Here is a 23,304-nt window from a genome sequence, read left to right as displayed (position 1 = left end):
ATACAGTTTCGAAATCCGGCATAATTCTACCTTCAGCATTATTATACATTTCTTTAATTCTTTCGAATTGATAGTAGATACTAGATTTTATAATTCAAGTCTATGAAACGGATATGTAACAATATTTTTAGTTTGAAAATGAATAGGTAACCGCCCTGGCTAAAAACAATTTTACCTGTTAGTACCTGTGATCACTGATCTTGGCCGTTAATAAGTATAAAATTAATATATTTTAATTCTTGTTCCAAAAACTTCTATAATCTATATTTTTTCTTACTTTGATCATTGATTTTAATTGATTTAAAGCAACCTATCTGATTTATACCTGATAATTCTCAAGCCGTTTTTATTCAATGTTTTCCCAACTGATCCATAACATAAAACAAAGAATAATTAAAAAACAATAATATCCGTTGTTACATGCAAAAGTAAGTGCAAAAACATTTATTTTGTACATAATAGTATAAATTTATTATTTAATAAAATTTCTGGGTAATAATAATTTATTTGCAATACACGATAAATATAATATATTAAACGGTTTTTTATATTTTATACTTTTGGTAGTATGTAAAAACAATAAAAACAGTCAGTGAAAATTAAGTCGATAAAATAAATATAAAAATTGTAGTTATCACATTTTATAAATATTTGTACAGGTATATGTGAACAGTTCACCAGTTTCATTATCAAATAAAAATCAAAGCCAAATAATGGCACCTTTTTTTTTTTAGAGTCGAACATACAATTTTTTTTAGGAACCAAACCTTAACATTTGTAATTTTAAATGTGTTTATAAATCAGTGAGCAAATGTCCAATGGCTTCTTAAAAATTGATATTTCTTACTGTGAACAAACATACATTTAAGTACGAAAATATTTAAAAAAATTCAATTAAATGTGGACACTTGTATAAATATATAATAATTTATATATACAATAACAAATTTTCTTAAACGTATACCTACATTAATATAATTTACATTAACATTTAACATTTAACATTGGTCACAGATAGTTATAAATAAAAATGTATAGTAGTAAAAAAAATGACATCTATTATTAAACATCAACACTTTCAACTTAAGGTATAGCAACAAAGAATTCAGAACCTTGAAATAAGATATATTTTTGAGGGAGTAATAATATATTATGTATATTTTTTATCTGGCTGCTGGTTAACTACATGAGAATTGTCCAATAATAGCGTACGTCCACATACCGGTTACTATCATTTCAATAAAAATAATTATTTGTTAACAAGGTTTCTGTTAATGAGAATATACATTAATTTTTTTGTTGTACATAAAATATTAAACGTGTATTATAATAATATTAAATTCGAAATAATATAAAATTAACAGTATAAAAATTATTATTAAATATATTATAATAAATAAAAACATTTTTACAATCGATAATTACAGATGATACGTTCCAGCAGTAATCATCCACAAAACGTCAAGAACAAAAAGTCATTAACCGTGTAGTTATGAGTCGTTTAGTTTAACAGAACCGCAAATATGTTTAAACATTAGTGAAGTTTTTAATGCAAGGTCTCTGAGCTTTTGGCGTTTCGGCCATTTTCACGATTACTTTGGTTGGCCTGTCCTGGCTGTTGGGTGAAGTCCTCGACAGTTCCTCGCGGTTGTTCGGTGCGTCCACTGAGCTGTTTAGCAAACCACTTGTCGCATGACCATTTGCTGTTGGCGATTTCCGAGATGGTTGCACATCTTCGCTAATACTGTAGTCCTCATCGTCGCTGTCGTGGTCTTCTAGCAAGTTGTCTTCCACCGAACCCGTAGGGGTGTCGTCGTGATGGTGGTTGCAATCTTCCGTGTCGGCTGGCATGTACTTGATGTCTTTGAGCTCCACGTTTTTCTCGTTTGTTATCGGACCGTGGTTTCTCTTGTGACCCGAGCACACGGCTTTGTAGATAATGGCGATGATCACGATCGCTAGTACGGCAGCGGTAGCCGTTATTCCCGTGTTCGATTTTAAATACTCGGTGATTTTGGTCGGCACCTTTTTTTCGTCTTCCGGCGCTTGTATCGTTTGCGGAACAATACCGTTATTGGAACTCGAATTGTTCGTTTCCGGAGTAGACGAATGAGATTTGGTGGCAGTCTCGACCGGCTTGGTCGTTGAATGAGATTCGGTAACAGTGTCTACTGGTGGCTTATTGGACTTATCAGTAGTTATCTGGTCTTCTGCCGCCGTGGGTTCAACAGGTAGAGATAATTCCACTTTCGGAACGACCGGCGTCTCTGGTTCATTATGCGTTTCGCTGATGTGCTGTAAGGTTATGGGATTTTCTGTCACTGGAATTAAGGCGGCTGTCTCGTTACTGTCAATTGTATTTTGGATGTCAGTTTGGTTTTCGGATAAAGCAGTCTGCACTGTCAGAACCTGTGTTTTGTTCGGAGTCGCCTCGCTGACTTCGGGCACGGCAGCTTGAGTGGTCAGTATAGGTGATTGGGTTGGTTTGTTTACAAAATCGTTTTCTCCGTCTCCGCTACCCGATCCAGAACCCGAATCGATGAAATCGTCGTGTTCTTGTAATGTGCTGTTGTCGATTTTCAATAAATTATCGGCTTTGTAGATATCTGCTTCGGCGTCGTCTCCCATCATGTCTTTATCTGAACACGCTTCGATCATATCATTCAGCGATCTTCCAGTGTTTACACAATTAATCGTATTACCGAGCGCCACACCTTTAGCCGCGAGTATCCGGTCTTTGTCCACCAGTTCACAGGTACAGTTTATTGGATTGCCCGTGAGATCAATCGTTCTTAGCCGCTTGTACGATTCTAGATCTTCTTCAACGTCGGTGATGTGGTTATGAGCGAGATTCACGTATTTAAGACTAGAAGGCCCAAATTGAAATCCTAGGCTTCTTAATTCGTTTTTACTCGCGAACAAGTACTTTAAATTAGGTAAACCATTAAAGTATACGCTTTTTAACGTTTTCAATCCGCATTCCGATATGTCCAGCTCGGTTATCGAGTTGGAAATCAAAAATGAAGGTCCAATAATGACACCGTGGTTCTTCTTCAAAGACAGAAACGCTAGTTTAGAGTTTCCAGCAAACGTGTTGCGGTCTAATTTCCTAATATTAGTGTTAATTAGGTTAAGTTCCACCAATTCGGGTAAACCGTCAAACGCCAAACTTCCCACGTATCCAATTTTGTGTCCTGTGATGTCTAGAAAAGTGAGTCGAGGAAAGGGTTTAAATATTCTGTCTTTTAACATTATTGGCGAGGTGCGGCCAGCTTTGAAGTGTATTCGAAGAACTTTTTGTGGCCATTCATTTCCAGAGGATTCAACTGCTGTTGGTATGTCAGTACAATTGACCGCCGATATACCGTGGACGGTAGTGAAACACTTACATCTGTTTGGACATGAAGTGGATGCTACACTCATACCAGTCAAAACGCACAGGAACATAAGTACTTGCATGATTGATGATACCATTACTGCATTTCTTTCTGTAAAATTAATTTATAATTAGTCAATACAAAAAACGATTATTTTTAAAATTTTTCTTATTAAAAATAACAATGTTCATTATAGGTGTCTAAATGCCATGGAATACTTAGAAAAACAATGTATAGTAATTAATACATTTCTAGGTCCTTGGCTTTCTCCAATAATTCCACTCGAACGTTATAATTTCTACTTATTAGGGAGTTCAGTTTACGTAATTTTGTGCAAAATCTTAATTTAAGCTTACGGGATATCTATGCTAGATTTATTAATGAGCGTTATTTAAGAGATTTTTGAATAAAACATTAAGCTAAAGTTTTTAAGCTCATATATTAAAATAGCAAAGATCCATTTTTTTTTTATATTTAATTTTTTGTCCAACTTGTATAGTGCATACAGGCTCTATTTTTGTACCAAAACATATGTTTCTATTTGTAACAGTACACCTATATTTACAATTAAAAGATGATGATACGTTGTCATACCAATGTTTTAATAAGTTAAGTATTTCATATAATTTAACTATTTGACAGTATGTTCGTACAAATGATTAAATCATAAGAGATAATGAACCCTTACTACAAGTATACATAATGGTAACGGCAAACACAAATTGTTGACCGTTTTACTAATATAGAATTAATATGAAATAAAAGAACGCCGTTTATTTATATATACCTATCACCGTATCAGATAGAATATTATGGTAAATTATTAAGGTAATATTATATATTAAATGATTTTAAGAAGGGTGTAAACTGTAAAGTATATTATTGTAAATATGATAACCAGGTATATTAATGCATTTGAATTCAGAATTATGCTAATTTATAACAGGTGGTGCGAGTTGCCACTCGGTCATAACTCATAAGGGTAAATTATTTTTTATCATTCTTTCTTCAAAATAAAACGCATTCATAAAGTCACCATTTCGAATGCGCTATAATATTGAAATATTTTATAATAATTCTTACTTCATGTATAGTAAACATTTCATATTATAATACTTGTATTGTATTCGATATTAATCTTTCGGCATCATAATATCGAACCCAACACGAGTTCGACATACCTCTTTCAAAGTACGTTTATATTGTTGGTTAACCAGTAAGATCACTGAAAACCAGCTATTAGTCGTTGAATAAGGTACGAGTTATCCGGCTTTTAGGAAGGTTGCGCAGCTCTTTCTAAAAATCACTTATTTTTTAGATCGGAAAAAAAGAAAACTTAACATTTTTCGATGACTTACAATGCAATTGTGTGCAAATCGCGCATCCTATTTTGGAAGTAGGAAAGTGAACCGGTTTTAATGGGTACAAAAAACTGAATTTGACAGATTTGCATTTGATAAGCTAAAAAAAAACCATCGGCCAGACAAATAGGTCACAATTTTTTTTCTGTTACATATACATGTGTATATGGTGTGTCGTCTAATCCTAATTATATGTTTAAAAATGACGATGACAAAATTAAATTGCCTCGACTCTACCTGCGGGTTTCAACATCTTACAGACACGTGTCAAATTTCGTCGACGTTTCGAAAAAAGAATCCGACTGAATATTAATTATTAACCCAAATCAAACAAAGCATTTACATTATAAAAAAAAAAATAACACAAACGCCTAACAATTTATCATGTTTATTTTTTTATACGAGAAAATGTACTCCCAGGATAATGGTTTTCTACAGCCGTATGATATTGTAAAAAAATATAAAACTTTTTTGTCGGTATCGGACAATGAATACAATTTTGTACAGTATAATATCTACCATATTATAATACCCAAGTAAATGAGATGTATAATCCTTTTTTTTCCATTGAAATAGCTATAGCCCAAAAGCCATATCCGATTCCTCTTTGTTGTTTCGACTTAAACTTGCTGATATCGTTTTAGGGATTAAGTCAGGTCAAAGAATAATGTATTTGTTGTATCCATCGTTATAACATTTTATTGTCGTACGGCGTACCGAGTATGTACGAGTAAAAGAGAAAATGTAATAATAGGTGCAAAATGATTGCGCTTGTATCTAAACATCGTTATCTAAATGTATTGTGTTTAGTTTTTATCAATAATCGCCTATAATAACGAGCCATGTGAAAATAATATCGACTAAGCAATTTGTGCATAGTGTCAACCGTGTAGCATTTATTTTTTCACAGGACAGAAAATTACTATTACTCTGATTACGTTTCTGTAGGTATTCGTTTTATACCAACCGCATACTTCCGGCAACGGGTCGACATGATAGTTACACGGTATGTGACTTTATACTTTTTTTAGAAATTAAAACAACATTATATATTCTTTAATGTATACATCTGCCATCAATACTTGTCAATGGAAATCAAACGTTTTGATGACATTGCATTGATGGTGTATAGTGTAAATGTATGATGTTTTGAGTACTAAACCATTTTAAGTAGGCGAGATAACTTATTTAACGACTTGTTATTATTGAACATTTATCAGAAACAACATATTAATTAGGGGTTCACATTAAAATGGTATCTATTAAATGATAGCGTTAGATGAAGTTTGTAGATTTTAGAATTGGTTTTAACTATTAAAATTGTATGTTAAAATACAGTGATATAGTATAATATATAGAAATAATAGAGTGATAATAGTAAATAGATGTGATAGATTAAAGTTAATTTACTTTGTAATATCATCATAATAGGTTAGTAATTATTATTGTAGTAACTAGTATAAATTATCGCACAATTTGTTTACGTTCAAGGGTGTTAGGTTTATTGTTGTGCTGCAGACTGAATCCGTGAAAACACACTTGCTTATAATACAGGGTGATTCTTTTATCATAGGCCACTCAATATCTCACTGGGTTTAATTAATAATTACATTTTTCTTTTCATAGTGTTTTTATATAATGTGATCTCAATACATCAATACAATTTTTTACAAAATATTATGTTTCTACCCCCCTCCCAAACTAGTTTTTTTTGATAGCAAATTTGGAAACTTAATAGTAACGTACATATTTTTTAAACTTTTAAATAAAAAATGTTTTACTAAACATTTTGTCTGGTTGATGACCAGTTTTGGGTAATTGTTTTTGAAGTTATTGAAATTTCAAGTTTAAGGCAGGAAGAAAGGTGGAGTGTAGTATTATTTTTATCTGCGCGCGCTTCCTTTCCCGTCCTATTTTTTAAACTTTTATAACTTTAAAAATAATAATTCAAAACTAATTATCAACCAATCAACATTTTTAGTGAAATATTCCTAATTTAAAAAGTTTAAAAAATATGTACGTTACCGTTTAAGTTTCAAAAGTTGCTATCAAAAAAAGATAAAAGAATCACTCTGTATAGGTAGGTACTTACATTGATAAGACTGTATTTATCGTTATCACGTATTGTTATTATTTAAATTCATAACTCGTAAGTTATGTTTAAAAACTTACACATGGATATTTAATAAAAAATGTATATTATATTAATTAATTTTCCTTAAAATGTCTATGCGGTTCGGACGAAAATAACTATAAATACCGTTGTTCGTTTGTAACCTCATTTTAACTCGTCGCGAAAATAATAATTCATTATGCAACTTCCGTTCACGTACACTCTACGTGGTTTTATGGATCTAAATTAACGACAGTGGGTATATTTTTGAATTGTCTATTAACATACGGTACAGATTTAAACAAGTTTGCTCGCACATAATATTTCCCTCTAAGATAATAATTAATATATCAACAAGGTATAATACATAATAATCTATCACAACCTAAATATAATATTTCGACTATAAAGGTAAATCTCAATAAATCAACGGTAAATCTATCCATGATTTTGACCATAGAAGTAAAATAAATGGTAAACTTCTCTTCATATAATGTGGATAAGATAGTAAAGCAAGTTGCAACCATGACTAGATTTAACTGATTTTTCCTCTTGTTTATCAATGCCTGTCCGCCATACTTTTAAACGAAATCGTTGTTTCATTGATATAACCTGGATGACGATTATAGGCTAACTGTAATTCTATAATTCTCAATGTTAATGGTATACTACAATCCTAGCCCCTAGATCCTCCTAACAAAATATTTCCTACATACATACTTCAGATTGAATTACTTTATATGTTTTATCAAGACACAAAGGTTAATTGTATTATTCCACGGGAGCAGCATAAATAATTACTGCCCGAAGAGCATTGGTCCCAGGGCTTAAAACAAAAAATCACGAAATAAAAATTCAGTTGCTTTAAAACATTGCGAATCGCTAAAAAATCATATTAACGACCACATTTTAATTCGCATTAAAAATATAAATAGGTAGTGAATGTAATTTTTTCGACGATATTTTAAATGTTTTGTACAACAAAATTTTTATATTATGGTTCCATATCAAAAAAAAAACAGCCACGGGACGGCTGACGGCTCCGGTTGTCTTTTTTAAAGATAAAAAACTAACCGAAACGTAATAGTAGGGTATCAAATTTTCTCGATCGGGAGTCTGTATGGTAAAATTATGGCTTGTTTAAAAAAATTGGCCGAGTTTGTATTTTTCTTAACTTTAAAGACATCAAGTTTCCGAGAAATCGGTGCTCTTCCAGTATAGTTACTTAGGTCGGCGCTGTTTCGTGTTTGTAAACAACCGAGGCCGGCGATCCACCGCGGAACACACGGCGCTTACCGCAATAATTATTAGTCGTGTTCGAGTTGTGAAAGTCATCTTTTGTATCGTTTCCAACCTATCTGTTGTCTGGAAACTAAATTTGACGTCCGGTGATAGATACCGGTATGCTCACCAGTCGGCAGTCGCGTACTATGTACTATAGGTAGCGGTTGGGACCCGTCCGACTGGTCGACGGCAAGTATCCAAATTGGGGTTTACTTACATGGAAGACACAGCGCTGAAGCGCACATGGGTCTTTTTCCGCCACGTTTACCCGTCCGTGATGTTTACTTATCGTAACAGACGGGCATTTTACGACGTAACGTTCCATCGAAAAAATGTATGGTATTCATCTCCCGTCCGAATGTCAGATAATAAAAAAATAATAGACCACGCGCGCGTTACACATCTACTTCGTAAAAAAAAACAAAAAAATTATTAAAAAAATAATATTTGTTGGCCAATAAAAAAAAAAAAACTGACAACAATAAATACTATTATTATACATTGTTTTTTTTTTTTAACTCAAAACCCCATTGTCGCACAACGTACTCTATTACACAATACATTATTATAATTATTATCCCGTGTATTATAATTAAAAAAATAAAATAAAATGACCATTAAAAAATCTATTGTCGTCGGAGTTCGTTACGCGTACATTGTCCGTATGTATTTTAGCATAGATGTGTCCTAGGTTGCGGTATTATGAAAATCCACAACAAGACGCAGCCGACCCATTCATTCGGTTCAGTCGCGTCGTCCCGAAGACTCGTCGACGTCTGCTTGACACACACACAACACAAACACAATGGACGGGTCATTTGTTTTATGGAAGTACTGTTCAATTGAAATTTAAGGTACACGCGGCATTGTAGTAGCGAACACTCCCAAATCTCCTTTTACACTGTACATTATTTGAAATGATAATTTTTTCGCGGGACACGATACCGGTGCTTACTAGTTGCATCCCGAGGCCAAGTACAACCTAATTTTATCTACGAATTGCATCCCGATGTCATTATCAAATATTTAATCATTTTTTTCGATGCAACTAGTAGGCCGCAGGTTGACTTGGTCGTGTTTCTATTGTTAGCTTGACAACAAGTAGTAATTAAAAATTATACTTCGTTGTAATCGGATTAGTCTTTCTAGAAATCATTGAGTGCGTTTTCGGATTATGAAATCATTATAAACCCTAAAACCGGGCTTGAACAATAATAACACATTCAATGGATTCATGGATTAATTTAAAAATATAAATATAACAAAAATCGATAAAAATTGAAACAATACTGTCAATAAAATACTCAAAAATGTATTATAAAATACATTTAGAAAAGCCAATGACATTTGTTTTCTTCGCGGGATGGTACTCAGTAATTAGGTGATATATAATTAAAATAATTGTTTAATTACACGCTACCCGTCGAATATTTATGCTTTCCTATAGTAACCGGCTTATTTAGAAAGGTGTAAACGACCTCATATTTTTATACAGGGTATATGGGTACCTAAATTTACCATAATATAAAACAAAAATAACCATATTGTAACATATTATTAAATAACTATTCGACGACGAACCTATTATTTCATCAAAATATTCGTCGATATTTTTTGTATATAAACTCGTATAATTAAAAAAACTAAAGCCTACTATTGTTTGTTATCCTGATATTCCTAAAAATACGTGTATTACAATCAGACCACCTAGATCGTGCCGGTCCGAGAATACATATAATATCTATATACATAAAAGACAAATATGGAGAGAAAAAAACATGCCTTTTTTTTATTATTTTCTACCACTGACGCCGTTCGAGGATGATGGCAATGGCGGCGAAGGGGTGTCTACACTACATTGAAAAATCTTAAACTATAAAGCGGTAACCGGTTACGTCATGCTACCGTCAACACCGTTGCATAGGTAGATCAGTCGTTGTAATAATATCATTTATTGCTGTTTGTTACGTAGTGGACGAACCGGGTAGTATAATAACTACCCGAATCCTTGATGTGTTAGGTAAAACATAAAACATGTAGTATCGCGTCATAAAAGTTGCCACCGGATTAATATGAAATTAAAATCATTGTAATCCGAAGGTTTAGATATTGTTTTTGTACATTTTGTACATTCATTAAAATTTTAATACGCCGATTATGACGATTTTATCGCGCCTTTTTTTTTTTCACTTAGTCATTACACAATAATATAGCTTCACGACCACAACACACATACTAAAGCGGATTTTCTATCACATCTCATTCTAGTTAAGAATCGCTTAGCGTTGTAAATAAGAAGTGTAGCTGAGTATTTATTTGTATATAACTATATGTAGTCAAAAATAGTCTTGTTATTAATACTCATATATGTAATTAGCATTAACAAAATAGCATATTTTTAAAAAAGTTGGGATAATACCCAATAATAAGTGACGTATTTCCGCAAACACGAGATGGACATGCGTAACGTATAGGTCGTCCGTTTTATTAGCCAACTCATTAATAGTGACTAATGCTAAAAGTTGTAACATGCCATGTAGGTACCAGGTACTACTCTGAACATGTTTAAAATAAAATGATCTGATTGCATTCAAATAAAAGTCCAATAATTTACGGACTTCCATGTTTTGTGAAAACGAAAGTGGACTAACTGGCTAATATAATTATTCTAGCCATTTTTTACGGTCTCGTCGTGCCACCGAAAATGTGTGTCAAGGTGAGTTTCAATGTTGAACACTATACGGATGTTACCGAATGTATTCGGTGTTATGTGATTATTATGTATTTCAATAGCATAGGTCTGTCGTCAAACTAGTGTGTAGGTAATTGTCAACTTTTAGAATCAGTTTTACTGTAAATAAATACATAGATAATACATACGAAATACTATAATCACGTTTACTTCAAAAACCATCTGCTTTGTACGAAAAATGAATACTCCATACGTCTATAAATCTATATGTGGGGCAGTGGTAACTCAGGTATCACTCGGCTGAACCCAAACTGTGTCTGTCGCTGCATAATCTCGGATAGGTGACAACCCGGGATTTTTAGGGCGACCCATGCTATTTTGCTACGCTCGAGTTTTATTAATATACAGTTCACAAACCTAACCTAAGCAAACTAACCAACAATGAACAAACCAATAGCCATAGATGCCGAGAAGCAATGAAAAAAATCGAAATGATAATATAGATCTACCTATTTAAAAATATAATTTAGACTAGAAACAGATAATTTTCATTAAAAATAAGTCGAATCCTAAATTCAATCCACGATCTTGATCTGTTCTTATTCCAAACCATTATTTTTTTCAAAAAGAGTTTTTTTAATTTAATTATACAAGCCTTTATCATATATGGCTGTAGCTGGTAGCACACTAGCACACTAGCACAATACAGGACGGTTTGTAGATATGAGAAAAATATCCTAACAAATACTAGCACGCATGATGCAATTATTATATACAATTATTTTTTAGCTGATGTACTAGACAATAATAAATAATTATGAGTAATAGATACTTATTTTTCAGCTAAGTGGCTAAATTCTAATATCGGTAATAAGAAAAAACAAGAAGTTATTGCGTAGGTACCTACGTTACGTTTTAATTTTGTTTATATCTTCAATACTCAGTACTGGAAAAAGGCATGAAGGTCAAGGTACAATATAACAAATTAAGAATCGTTATTCAGGTGCTACATTATCCTCGATATAGTCTTTAGTATTTTCCTTTTCTCCTTTTAATTACACTTGTTCGCGATTTTAATTATGATGGTAAACATCAACTCAACGATTAATTAAGATCTAGTTATCTGTTAACTTTCTAAAGAAGTGCAGTGTAATCTCTATTACATATTTTTAGTGCATTACTTTTTCAAGGCGAAGAACATATTATATATGATAAAAGTGTTGAAGGTCTTAGACATGCGCGTTGTTAGGTAGTAAAACCACAAGAAAAAAACCAAAACACGAGTAATCGTTATGACGACTTATAGTGTAATCGTTAGAAGTGTAATTTCGGTACCTTGAATAGGTTTAGTATGTGTTTACGTCAATGGCTTTTCCGGCACAAACAATCTATAGGAAGAATACTACTTGTTGGCTACGTGTAAAATCAATACACTTCAGTTTATCTGTGGAACGACTTGAGAGAATAATTGTGAGACAATACTTCATTAGAAATATGCCAATAATTTTTTATTTTTTTTTAATACTCGATACTTGTATTTATACAGCAATGTAAGATAAACGGCCATTATGATAATGCGTTAGGTAGTAGTCCTTATAGGGTTACACACACACACTATATAGTCACCAGCGAGAGTTAACGTTATTGAATTACGCGACCGTATAGATGACTTTTGATATGTGATGTCAAACAAATAAGAGAACAAAAAAAAAAATTGTTTACCATCGTTTATTTTACTGTGTAATAATTTATCTTACTATTCTATTGAATATATTCTATCGGACATTGTTCAGCAAAAATTAAACAGCGATTGCAATGAAATAAATATTATTCTATTACAACTGGAAAAACTAAAAAATAATACAAACGAACAAGGTAAAATGCAAATAAATATTGTACATATAATTTATATTATTATTTATTATTGCTATTATTAAAATTATGTCTTACAAACAATAACAGTGATTATATTACGCTGTTAAAAATAGTTGACCGGTATAAAAAAACGCTGTATAAACGTACCAATAACGCGTTGTAAAAGCGAAAAAAAACACTACTCCTTTGCGGGTTAAACATTAGTATATTTTTCTCCGAGATTGGAAGTGGGCACGAAACCCGGTTTGCTTTTTTCCTACCCTCATGTTAACACATAATAATATACTACTTTGTCGTGTACGATAATAATTCTCCACGAGTGTCGTTTTACTGTCGCGTAGACGTCGGGGGCGGCCGTATGGACGGTTGTGTTATGTTAGTTATTACAGATATAACCTAATATGCTTTTTCTTTAAAAATAATATCATAAAATAAAAACAGTGGACGCGGATATCTACGTGTATTTTGCCATAAATAGCGCGTAAAGATCAACTACGGTAAAGGGCATTTCGCTTTCACCGGATAATACTTGAGCAACGGGCTTATACTGGCAGACGTCTCGGCGGCGTCAAATGATTGCCTCGATCACCATGTGATAGCAGTTTTAAACGTTTTCAATCGCGTTCTACGGTTTCGTCACGTTCAGGGACGCCCAAAACTATCCATTTATTGAACAGCCGATATGAATGTATTTTTTTATGAAAACCATCTAAATCTCTTTATTGTGGTTCTCTGTCATCGAACGCATACCGATTCCACAACGGCAGAGGACAGCGGTCCTTCTCAAAACACACTTACCCCGAAGAGGAACAAAAGACCACGTGTATGTGTGGACTCGCGCGAAAACAATGCGTTTGTCGCCTCCGGATCCATCGCAATGTCGCCGCGCCAGATACTATCTCTACATTGTGTCCGTTTACTAGCTAATTCAATAAAACATTTTTAACATGGCCAGATGGTGTGCACACTAAACCGCGTTAAACCCTCTGTCGGTAGAGGAAAAAAAAGGTCGCTCACACAACTTTTCGAGTGCGTCGCAATGACCGGGAAAAACGTGATTAAACCCCAAACGGGTCTCTAATGTGTAATATATATATATATACATTTTTTAAAAACATACTTTATAATAAATCGTTTACCATGTAGGTTGACCCCTAAAACATGTGTACGGCCGCCCTGAGTGTAACAACCCACCACGCTTCATCGACGTTTAAACGCAAAACCGTTTCCTGTTTAAACGTTTTTATTCGTCCATGCCAACCGAGTTTGTATTCCATGTACAAAATATAGTTCACACGCCTGACCTTTAAAATGTATGTACTATATTATGCACTATGCTGTCTATGCAGTACGTCTGTTATATATTATTGTATACTGCTTTATGTTTAGTATGCATATCATAAAAGGTGAGACACAAATTGTGTAGTTGCACCAATCGCCATACCACGTTTAAAAGTAAAAGTGTAAACAACTTTTTATGGTGTTACTTCTAGGAAAGTATAGTGATTTCCGATTAGTCGATAGGGTAAAAGATAACAATATTACTCGTTCACCATTTTTATTGTATTATCATTTTTCTCGAGATAAAACTTAAACACTAAGTTACAAAAACGATACTATCGTTTTTTCCCTTTGAATTTTGATACAGGCGCCTTTTGTTTTCGTTAAGGTATTCAATTATTATCATACATCTTTAACGTTCAATATTTATAATTGTCAAAGCTACTTTAAAAATATTATACAAAACTATTGTCTATTACTATCAACAACGAAATCTGTAGAAAAGGCACAGTTTGTCTTGGATATTATGAATTAATAGTTAATTTTTAATAAAAAAAACTATCATCTTTCCGAGCATTATTTTATATTATCTTTTTCATCACTTATATTTTAAAACACATTTTAAAAATTAATTTTAGACACCTAAACAAACTATACTTTAATTTACTACCATATAGGTATATAAATATTATAGTGTGTTTTGAAAATTTAAACTTTTTTTTACTCGCAATCACTGGACTGTAGCTATATCAGAAATCTAAACTTAAAGTAACAATAATATTATAGCTTCATAAATAATAATAAATTATAAAAACAAATGCAACGAATGTAAAACTGTTGTTACTTGTTAGTACCTAGTAGTAATGATTAAATAGGTTTAGTCAATGGTAATAGAAAACTATACTCATCTAAAAAAAAGTACGTCAACTTAAAAAATGATATTTTTGAAATAAGGGTTATGTTTAATTCACATTAATTTCTAAATAGTTTTGTATAGACAATAATTTTTGTGCGTACGAAAGTGTCGATTGTTGTGTTAGTGTGTAAAACAATATTAGGCGCGTGCCGTTGTATTTCCGTGATCTCACCACTCATCAGCGGTCATTAAATATAGAAATAAAAACCGTCAGACCACCCTCTGTGGTAACGGTCAAATTGTTTTTGTTATCGTGATGAAATGTAATCGACAAAATAACATTTTGATCGAAGAGTCAAGAGATCAATGATAGCCGAGTTAAAAATGTGTACTTTCATAGCAACATCACTCGAGAGGGTCACACCACATTTTTCGACGCGTAAAACATGTCTCAGGAGATGCAAGTTCTTTTTGAATTGAGCAGTTTTAGCGCATACTTACCTATGAACTAAATTAAACATTAAAAGTTTATCTAGAGATACACATAGTTTTTTTCGATAATGATACTAGGAACTTAGTTATAGATAATGAATTTTTTGTTTTGCATTTTTGACTTTGGTTTGACGCGGCACTGGTTAGGTGGCTCTTGCACTTTAGATAGTAGATGTTGGAGGTAAACATTTGAACTAAAAGGAAATATTAATATTATTTATTATTTATTGGAATACAGAAAAATTATGAAAACAAACCATAAAGACTATTAAAAAAAAATAACTCATTACCGCGGTCGAGTTGGGAGAGAAACTGGGAACCGAAACCAAAGCACAACTGACCAGGAGCGGACTGGCAGGTCGGGAGACCAGGAGAAAGTGGCTGTTGGCCAGGGGTCGATTTAGTTATGTTACGTCAAGTAGTATTGTGGATAACTAATCAATTTGTAGTAACATTAAATAATTCAATATATCTACTTTTTTTATAGGCCATTGTCTCCATCAAATATTATTATCGTGAATATATTTGTTATTTTTATAGGTATCCGTAAATCGGGCCGCTACGTTTCCAATGTAGTTGCAAGTTGTATCTGCCCTAGCTTAGTAATGACTAATGTATATTCTCTATTAGTAAATACTGATGACACACTGTATAAAATATTTTTGTTTAAAAAAACCCAACTGAGGAAGACATTGGCTCCATTTCAAATGTATAGGTACTTCTCGTTTAAATCTAAAAATCACTGAAATATAAATGAACAAATGAATAGAATTTAATAAACCAAATAGTTTTTATTTTAAATTTAGGAACGATTTGACCGTTAACATCATTTGCAGTTTTCTAGGTTTTACAAGCCAATGCGTTTAGTTTTATAACCAAGTACAAGTGGAACCATACACATTCTTCGTGGCGGCTCTTATAAACCACATAAAAACAGTTTTTATATTAGGTACCTACTCAAAAGGATACTACAGACACCTTTAACGCATTTTGACGTACAAAGCCTTAAATTGGATACTACAGGTTTCAAGTGGTATGATTAAGTTAATTTCTATTCGATAGCCATTTAGAGTGATGGAGTCTGTAATTTATATAATAATAGGTGGGTACCTGCGCATCACATAGTAAACAAATGAATGTAAGAGTACCGCCGAAGATACTGTTGGATGAATGTTGCAACATTTAATGCCCGGTGAAGTGGATGACTTGCCGACAACATAACTACTAGACCAAGCGAATATATTACATGATATTTACAGGACAGTTAATAATCAAATGTTGGAACGTTGCTTATGTGTTAAAAAAATTAAACACTTAATAAACGTCATGTTGTCCCCTCCTCTAAAATATCATTCATAGTTATTTTATCTGCAGATGTTAAGATTAAAAGTGGTAAACAATCAATCGAAAAATATTGAAACCACGGTTTAACATATACTTATTACAATTTTTTGTATGCGTTTTTGTGCTTTTTGTTTAATATCATTTAATATTTTATAGGTGTCGATGAAGCATGAAAACCCTTAGGGATAAAAGTGGTTTGGAAATTCTTAACATTTCCTATATCATTATATTGGTCCACACATGCTAGAGGTTGATTATGTTATAGAATTGTATAATAAAAAAACCCTGGCAAATGAAAAAATGGGTACATTTAAGAAATCTGTATCTATAGGAAACATAAAGTGGTGTCCTATTATGCTACAGTTAAGTAAAAATACTTGTTTTGTTTTTCGGGTATTTTTTAATTTTAGACATGTATATATTATGAGTAAAACTTAGGAAAACTTGGTTTTTACTGTGAAAAATAGGTTTAATTCCAAAGAAATTCGCGAAACGATAGAGTATAACTTCTGGAGGACATAGTAAATTGTTAAACATTGCCGGCCGTGGGGAACAATTCGAAATTCAAATTGACTCTTGCCCGACCACAATAACACGTGTACTTATTTGCTTTAAAACTGTGGCCACACCTATAATGACGTTGTTAATGGACCAGGAGACTTGGGTCAAACCGTCTTCCTCATCCCCGTCTACACGCGTACATTAGTCAAGTACAAGTCGGATACTACCCTATTCAGGGTAAAAAAAGAACACAAAACATATCTTTCTCTCTTACTTGCTCATTTTCTTACACCCTTAAAATGATATGGTAAAAATGAAATACCTAATTCCTTTTACCTGCGTGTAAAAGATTTATGTGGCGTCACTTTCGTCGACGCGGTCCGCGTAGAGACGCCAAAGAAACGGGTGCGACACGTTTGAGGTCAACACACAATATCATAACATAAATTTCATTGATAGGATCATCTATTTTCTACGGTCGTAAACAGTTTTTATACGTCTAGACGCACCAGTAAAAATGGTCAAATATTGAATGGGATACGAGTTGTATGCAAATAGTTAACTATACCGGCCGGTAGTGCAGAGGAGCAGGTAAAAAAAGAAGCATTGTGATAAAATTGTACACATAATCCAGTTTACACTAATTCACACAAATGACATAATATTATATATTAGCTAATATTAATTTTATGGCACTCAACAAAATTACATAATTCTCGTATAGTGGTATGTTTGCAAATTAAAATTCATAGCGAAACAAGTAGTATTCTAGTGCACCTTAAATATTCATTGAAATTCGAAGCTATGTTAAAGGATACGGTAACAAAATGAACCGATAATGACGAGGTCGACAGTCAAATTATTGATTGAAGGTACCTGAAAAAAATCAAAATGACTCCCACGCATGTTCAGGGATTGCCGGATTATGACGACGTTAATAATTATCCTTATAGATAGTATTGGACTGTGCTCTAAAGGACAAAATAACGTCATTGGATAACGTCGATCGCTCTGGCAAGACGGCGTAACCTCTGTACGCATAGGAGTACTTGTGTACAATTATCATACTTGGGCTAAGAGCTGGCGGCATTGCACGTGTAAATGATTGGCAACAAATTGACGAAATCTTCCGGCGTCGAAAAAACGATATTGCAATAAAGTTGCATATTGCATGGTCATATACGAAACGATCAGTGACTACTATTATATTATACAACAAAATTAGAAGAACATCATAAATTTAATTGGCTGATTGCCGTTGGTCTTTTTTTTGTGTGTGTCCTCGACGTTATCGCTACGTAATGCGTTAATCGGTATTTTATCTTTTTCGCCGGAAAAAAAGACCTTTTGCAGAGACAGCGCACATGCCAAGTCAAATCGAACGGAGATGTAATTACAGATTGCAGAATTCTATAGCCGTGTCTTACGCCGGTCGTAGACCAGCCACCAGGGTACAATCTATCTAAGGGGCTATAATTTTCAAAAACTAAATAATCTTTTTTTTTTTTAAATTATTTTTCCTAATTAGTTATGTTCTGCTCAAGCTGAGGGCACGATCGCCTCAGCGCCCACGTCTCAAAAAATCTACAGGATATATGGGTTGTCCGTTTATTCTAAATTGACATACTATGTTATTATAAAAAAAATAACAATACTATTCTCAGTGCTCACAAGTTGAAGAGCCACACGGTGTGTCGTTGCAAAAAACCGCATAGACCTGCCGACTGCAAACAAGAGACAATAATAAGTAATAATTGTTCATCGCCGCGTGAGTTTGAATATGTGTATTTGTGTGTGTGTGTGTGTGTGTGTGTATTTAAGAACATATAATAATAATTACGTCAGCCACACGAAGTTAACATAAGTCCGACGACATGCGTAAAAGGCGGAGGGGTTTTTATCGCGTCGTGTCAATCCGACCACTGCACGTAACCGTGCATAGAGCATTATAAAATTATATTATGCAAAGATTGAACTTATGCAACCGTTGCACCTCGAAAGACACGAATTTTTTTAAATTTTTGTAATATATACTCATATTAATTCACACAAAAAAAAAATTAGTTAATTTTTCTCCAAATAATTGTATTTATCCGCGTTATCTAATCGACATTAATATTGTCATTAGTAATGAACTCATTTCGCTTCTTATTATTTATGGTTTTACAGATAAACCCGTAGATATTTGTCAACCGTTGTACGTCGACCTATGGATCTATATAAACATTTGATAATAATATGCGCGAAGGTACGTAAAATAATAATAATAAAACTATATTTTTTGATTGAACGTGTGTGGCTTAAACGTTCATTGTAATCTGACGTTACGAATTCGTGTTGTTATCACTTGCCAATTTACAATTTTTTTAGCTGGAGTATATATAAGTACAAGTTACATGTAGTCTCTCTGAAACATTATATTGCGGTATTGATGGTTTAAAGATTAACACTCATATAATCATTCTGGGGCAAACTGTATAATACATAAATAAGTGGAATCGGTCATTATTTTCTCATAATACTTAAATTGCGCGAGGTACCTAAAAGCGGTGAATCATATTTTTCACAGTATACTTAGAATTAGCATACAATAAGTTCTCAGCGACTACCGTCAACCAGTAATACTTTTAATTAATTAGTATTAATTAATTAATTAGGTCGGTTATTAAAGCTATCGCCGCAAGCGACGGATAGACACCATGGGAGTATAGACTTTTAATTGGAGAGGTTATAGTGCTAACTCCTAACAATTTAAGCAAACAATTTGTACAAACTTATATAGGTATAAATAATTTAGTTAATCGATTAAACTATAATACTATGGCTGATAAATTATAACTATTAGTATTTGTAGACTTTAAAACACAGATTTATTTACTCTGTTAATACCGTAATGATCATAACTTTTGACAGCATAAACGTGTATAGATGAAAAAATCTATTTACACACAAACAGGACAGAATTATACTATGGTGATAAACTTTATATGTTATTAAATAAAATAAAGAGATAATAGGATTTATGAGTCATGACCTTTTAAGAGGTTGACGCTTTTCAGCGTATACACTATTTTAATTTGTTTCGAGAAAATTAAACTTGTTTTTTTGTCGTGTCGACTAATGGTAAAAACAATAATAATGATTATTATTATGTTTCGGTGCTGCAATAAGGCGGCAATTTTAATCGTCGTTAAACGGCCGGTGCCCGGTAGCGAAATAAAAGAAAACATAATGTCATAATATTAGTATAAATTGCTTGTATAGGTCTATTTTAACGCATTGCCGTCGTCGTCAAACGTACCTATATTATTATGAGGGCCAAATATGTGCAACATAATGATTTTCTAGTGCAAACTAATGATCATACTTCGCGTTACATGAATGTCGTTTGAAAATTTAACAAGGTTAAGATCGATTAATGGACATAACATTTTCATTGGGGTAAATTAAATATTAAACGATAGGCATTGCAGTTGACGTTAGTACTACATTAACTCAAAGGTCGGACTGCGACGGAGCTCAGAATTACATAAACGACTCTAAAAATAATCTGCCAGGACAACGCAACCGTGTGAATAAAAAAATTGATGTGTGATAAACGACAACGACATTGGACAATTAAAAAGCGCCAAAATATTGCCAACGACCTTAGGGAATTGGGAAGTCGGTGACGAGTGCGATACCCTCGGGTTTCGTCAAGCCGGAAGCTTTAAGATAGACACATATAATTATAAATGTAGTGTATATTTTTCTTTTTTTAAAGTCCCTAGGTCGAGGTCCGACGCGGTGCCAAAACTTTCATTCTTGGCGCATTGGACGGTTTTCTTGTAAGTGTACTACAAATAGTTATCCCGACGCGCTTATTAATAGTATTACACGATTATTGACTAATCAATTACAATCGGACGAGATAACGAAATAACGGAAGTAGAAACTAGAATATTCCTTTCGAGCGGCACAAGCGTCACGTATTTTGGTTAAAAAATAAAATAATAATAAGATAATCGCAATTTGGACGACTAATAAAAGAAAAACGTTTACTTACGAAAACAATATGCTTTTCGAGCAGGTGCAGTGGTAATTATCAACATCATTGATGCAGCCTTTGAAATAACAGCGGAATGTGTGGTGATACCCTCGACGACCGAACCGAACCGAAAAAATATTATTAAATAGGTACGACGCGCACGCACTCGGGGAATTCGGTGCGGATGTCCTCGACCCTGCGGCGGTTTATCGAGGGATGGTCCCGTGCGGTTCGACGTGAATCAACTAGTGGCGTCGGTGTAAGGCCGAAAAACACTGTTCCCGGCGGCCAGTTGATATTTTCGTCCACGGCGCGGCGCGTTGATTTTTTTTGTCACTCCCCCTGCGGTAGTACTACGGGCTACGGCGACCACTGCGGCGGTACAGTGTCCGTGTGTCGCTGTCGGTTACTTGACGCTGCCGGCAGCCGCCACCGGCCGGCGACGCGACCTTCGCTGACCCTCGACCGCAGCGCTGTCTGTTGTTGACATTAAAGTTTTGTCACGTGCTTCCGCGGTCCATTGTATTTTCCCGGCACCGTGGAAAACGCTACAACGATGGGTTTTAAAATGATTTTATCGTTATAAAAACATATTATACATAGGTGTACCTATATACAGTACACGCCATGTGCGTTTACCCATCATAATATTAGTTTGTATCTATATTATACAGAAACGATATAGTATGTTGTTTCCGTGTAGGCATCAATACCCGTAATTGTCGGGGGAGGAAAAACGGTTTGTCGTATAACAAATTAACGGAATTTAATAAAGTATCATACAGCTATCGCATTGAAGCTAAAAAAAAAGACAGCGCGTTATGGACGAAACATAATAGGCTTAGAACAGTCACGGTATCGTAACTATAGTCAAAAGCACAGCCAGAATAAAACCAAAATACGCATTTAAAATATAAGTATAATACTTTTTGTTGGATCTCCTCAATGTCGATTTAGATTTTAAATAGCATGTCTAGTTTTTTTGCATCTAAAGTTTAGTACATAATTTTTAATTGTGCAATTAAGGAGATTGAAAGCGGTCGGTTTTTTTGGACGTTTTGGACCAAAAAGCCTAACAAAATTATACCTACTTATGGTATGATGGTTTAATTTCAATTCTATACAAATATTTGAGTTTATCTTTTCTAGGTTCATTGTGGGAATCGAATATTGATATTTTAATTACAACTGTGTTTAAACCCTACTTGAATTTCTTAAATTCCTAAAAATTTTAGTATTCCCATTAGTAGTTTTTTAAAGTAAACGAAACTGTTATTCAAAAATCAAATTTCACAATAACCTGAAAAAAAGTTTGATGAGCTTAAATAATTTTACAGAACTATTTTCAGAACTACTTTTTATTGCAGAAATTCGGCCATTCTAAGTAGGCGTAATTTTGTCAGGCTTTTAGGTCTAAATTGGTTTCTTGTAAGAACAAAATGGCTTTCATTCTAAAGGCTAAAGCGAATACAAATTTTCCTGAAAATAAATTGACATGGTCAAAATTGATTAAAAACCACTTTTCTCTTAGGTTTAACATTGCGAACGACCGTGTATAGCTTGTATGTTACCATTTTAAGGAATTATTCATGTTACCTTATACTATTATGTATTCTGATTTCTGATTTTAAAACATATATAAATTACAATTAACTTGTATGCTACAGCATATTTTTACGTTAAAAAAATGAATATCTTTTTAGCTTTGCATAAATATATAATGGTTATGAGACAAAATCAGCTAAAAATATTTCTTAGACACATTTGGAACTAATATGATGTCTTTTTTTTCAAAATACATTACAACCTAAAATTGGCAAAATTAATTATTTATAATAATTTATTCTATAAGAGGAAATTTATAAAAATCTGGAGGTGCTACTCAAAGTTTAAGGTCAAAATTGATGTATTTTAGGTTCTTGTGGTAAAAAAGTTTGATGGGACTCTTGTCTATCCGGAGATAAACAGTGGAGACCCCTGATTTTCAGTTCCCTCCTCAATTGAATCCAATAACTACTGAGTCTCCGAATTTAATTTAATTGAGTTCCTACGCTTATTTAAGCGAGTGTTTATATATTCATTAAACTGTATAAACTAGTAC

The 23,304-nt window shown here is 33.2% G+C and overlaps 2 protein-coding genes across 2 annotated transcripts in view; both read right to left on the bottom strand.

Moving 5' to 3' along the window:
- Positions 1-23,304, bottom strand: part of LOC126835664 (phosphatidate phosphatase LPIN3) — a 207,466-nt gene that overhangs the window by 44,410 nt on the left and 139,752 nt on the right. The gene's annotated exons all lie outside the window — the stretch shown is intronic.
- LOC126835668 (uncharacterized) lies at positions 506-21,597 on the bottom strand. Its single transcript, XM_050568405.1, has 2 exons — positions 21,222-21,597; positions 506-3,488 (listed from the first exon to the last, which is right to left on the bottom strand). The coding sequence occupies exons 1-2, from the start codon at positions 21,268-21,270 to the stop codon at positions 1,528-1,530; spliced, it is 2,010 nt and encodes a 669-aa protein (XP_050424362.1). The 5' UTR covers positions 21,271-21,597; the 3' UTR covers positions 506-1,527.

Source organism: Adelges cooleyi, unplaced genomic scaffold (assembly GCF_023614345.1).
Source record: "Adelges cooleyi isolate 19-005CV unplaced genomic scaffold, UGA_ACOO_1.1 ACOO_flye_CR_arks_rails_tigmint_CR_PRNA_23, whole genome shotgun sequence".
Classification (NCBI taxonomy): domain Eukaryota; kingdom Metazoa; phylum Arthropoda; class Insecta; order Hemiptera; family Adelgidae; genus Adelges; species Adelges cooleyi.
This window is presented reverse-complemented; position numbering and strand designations above follow the sequence as displayed.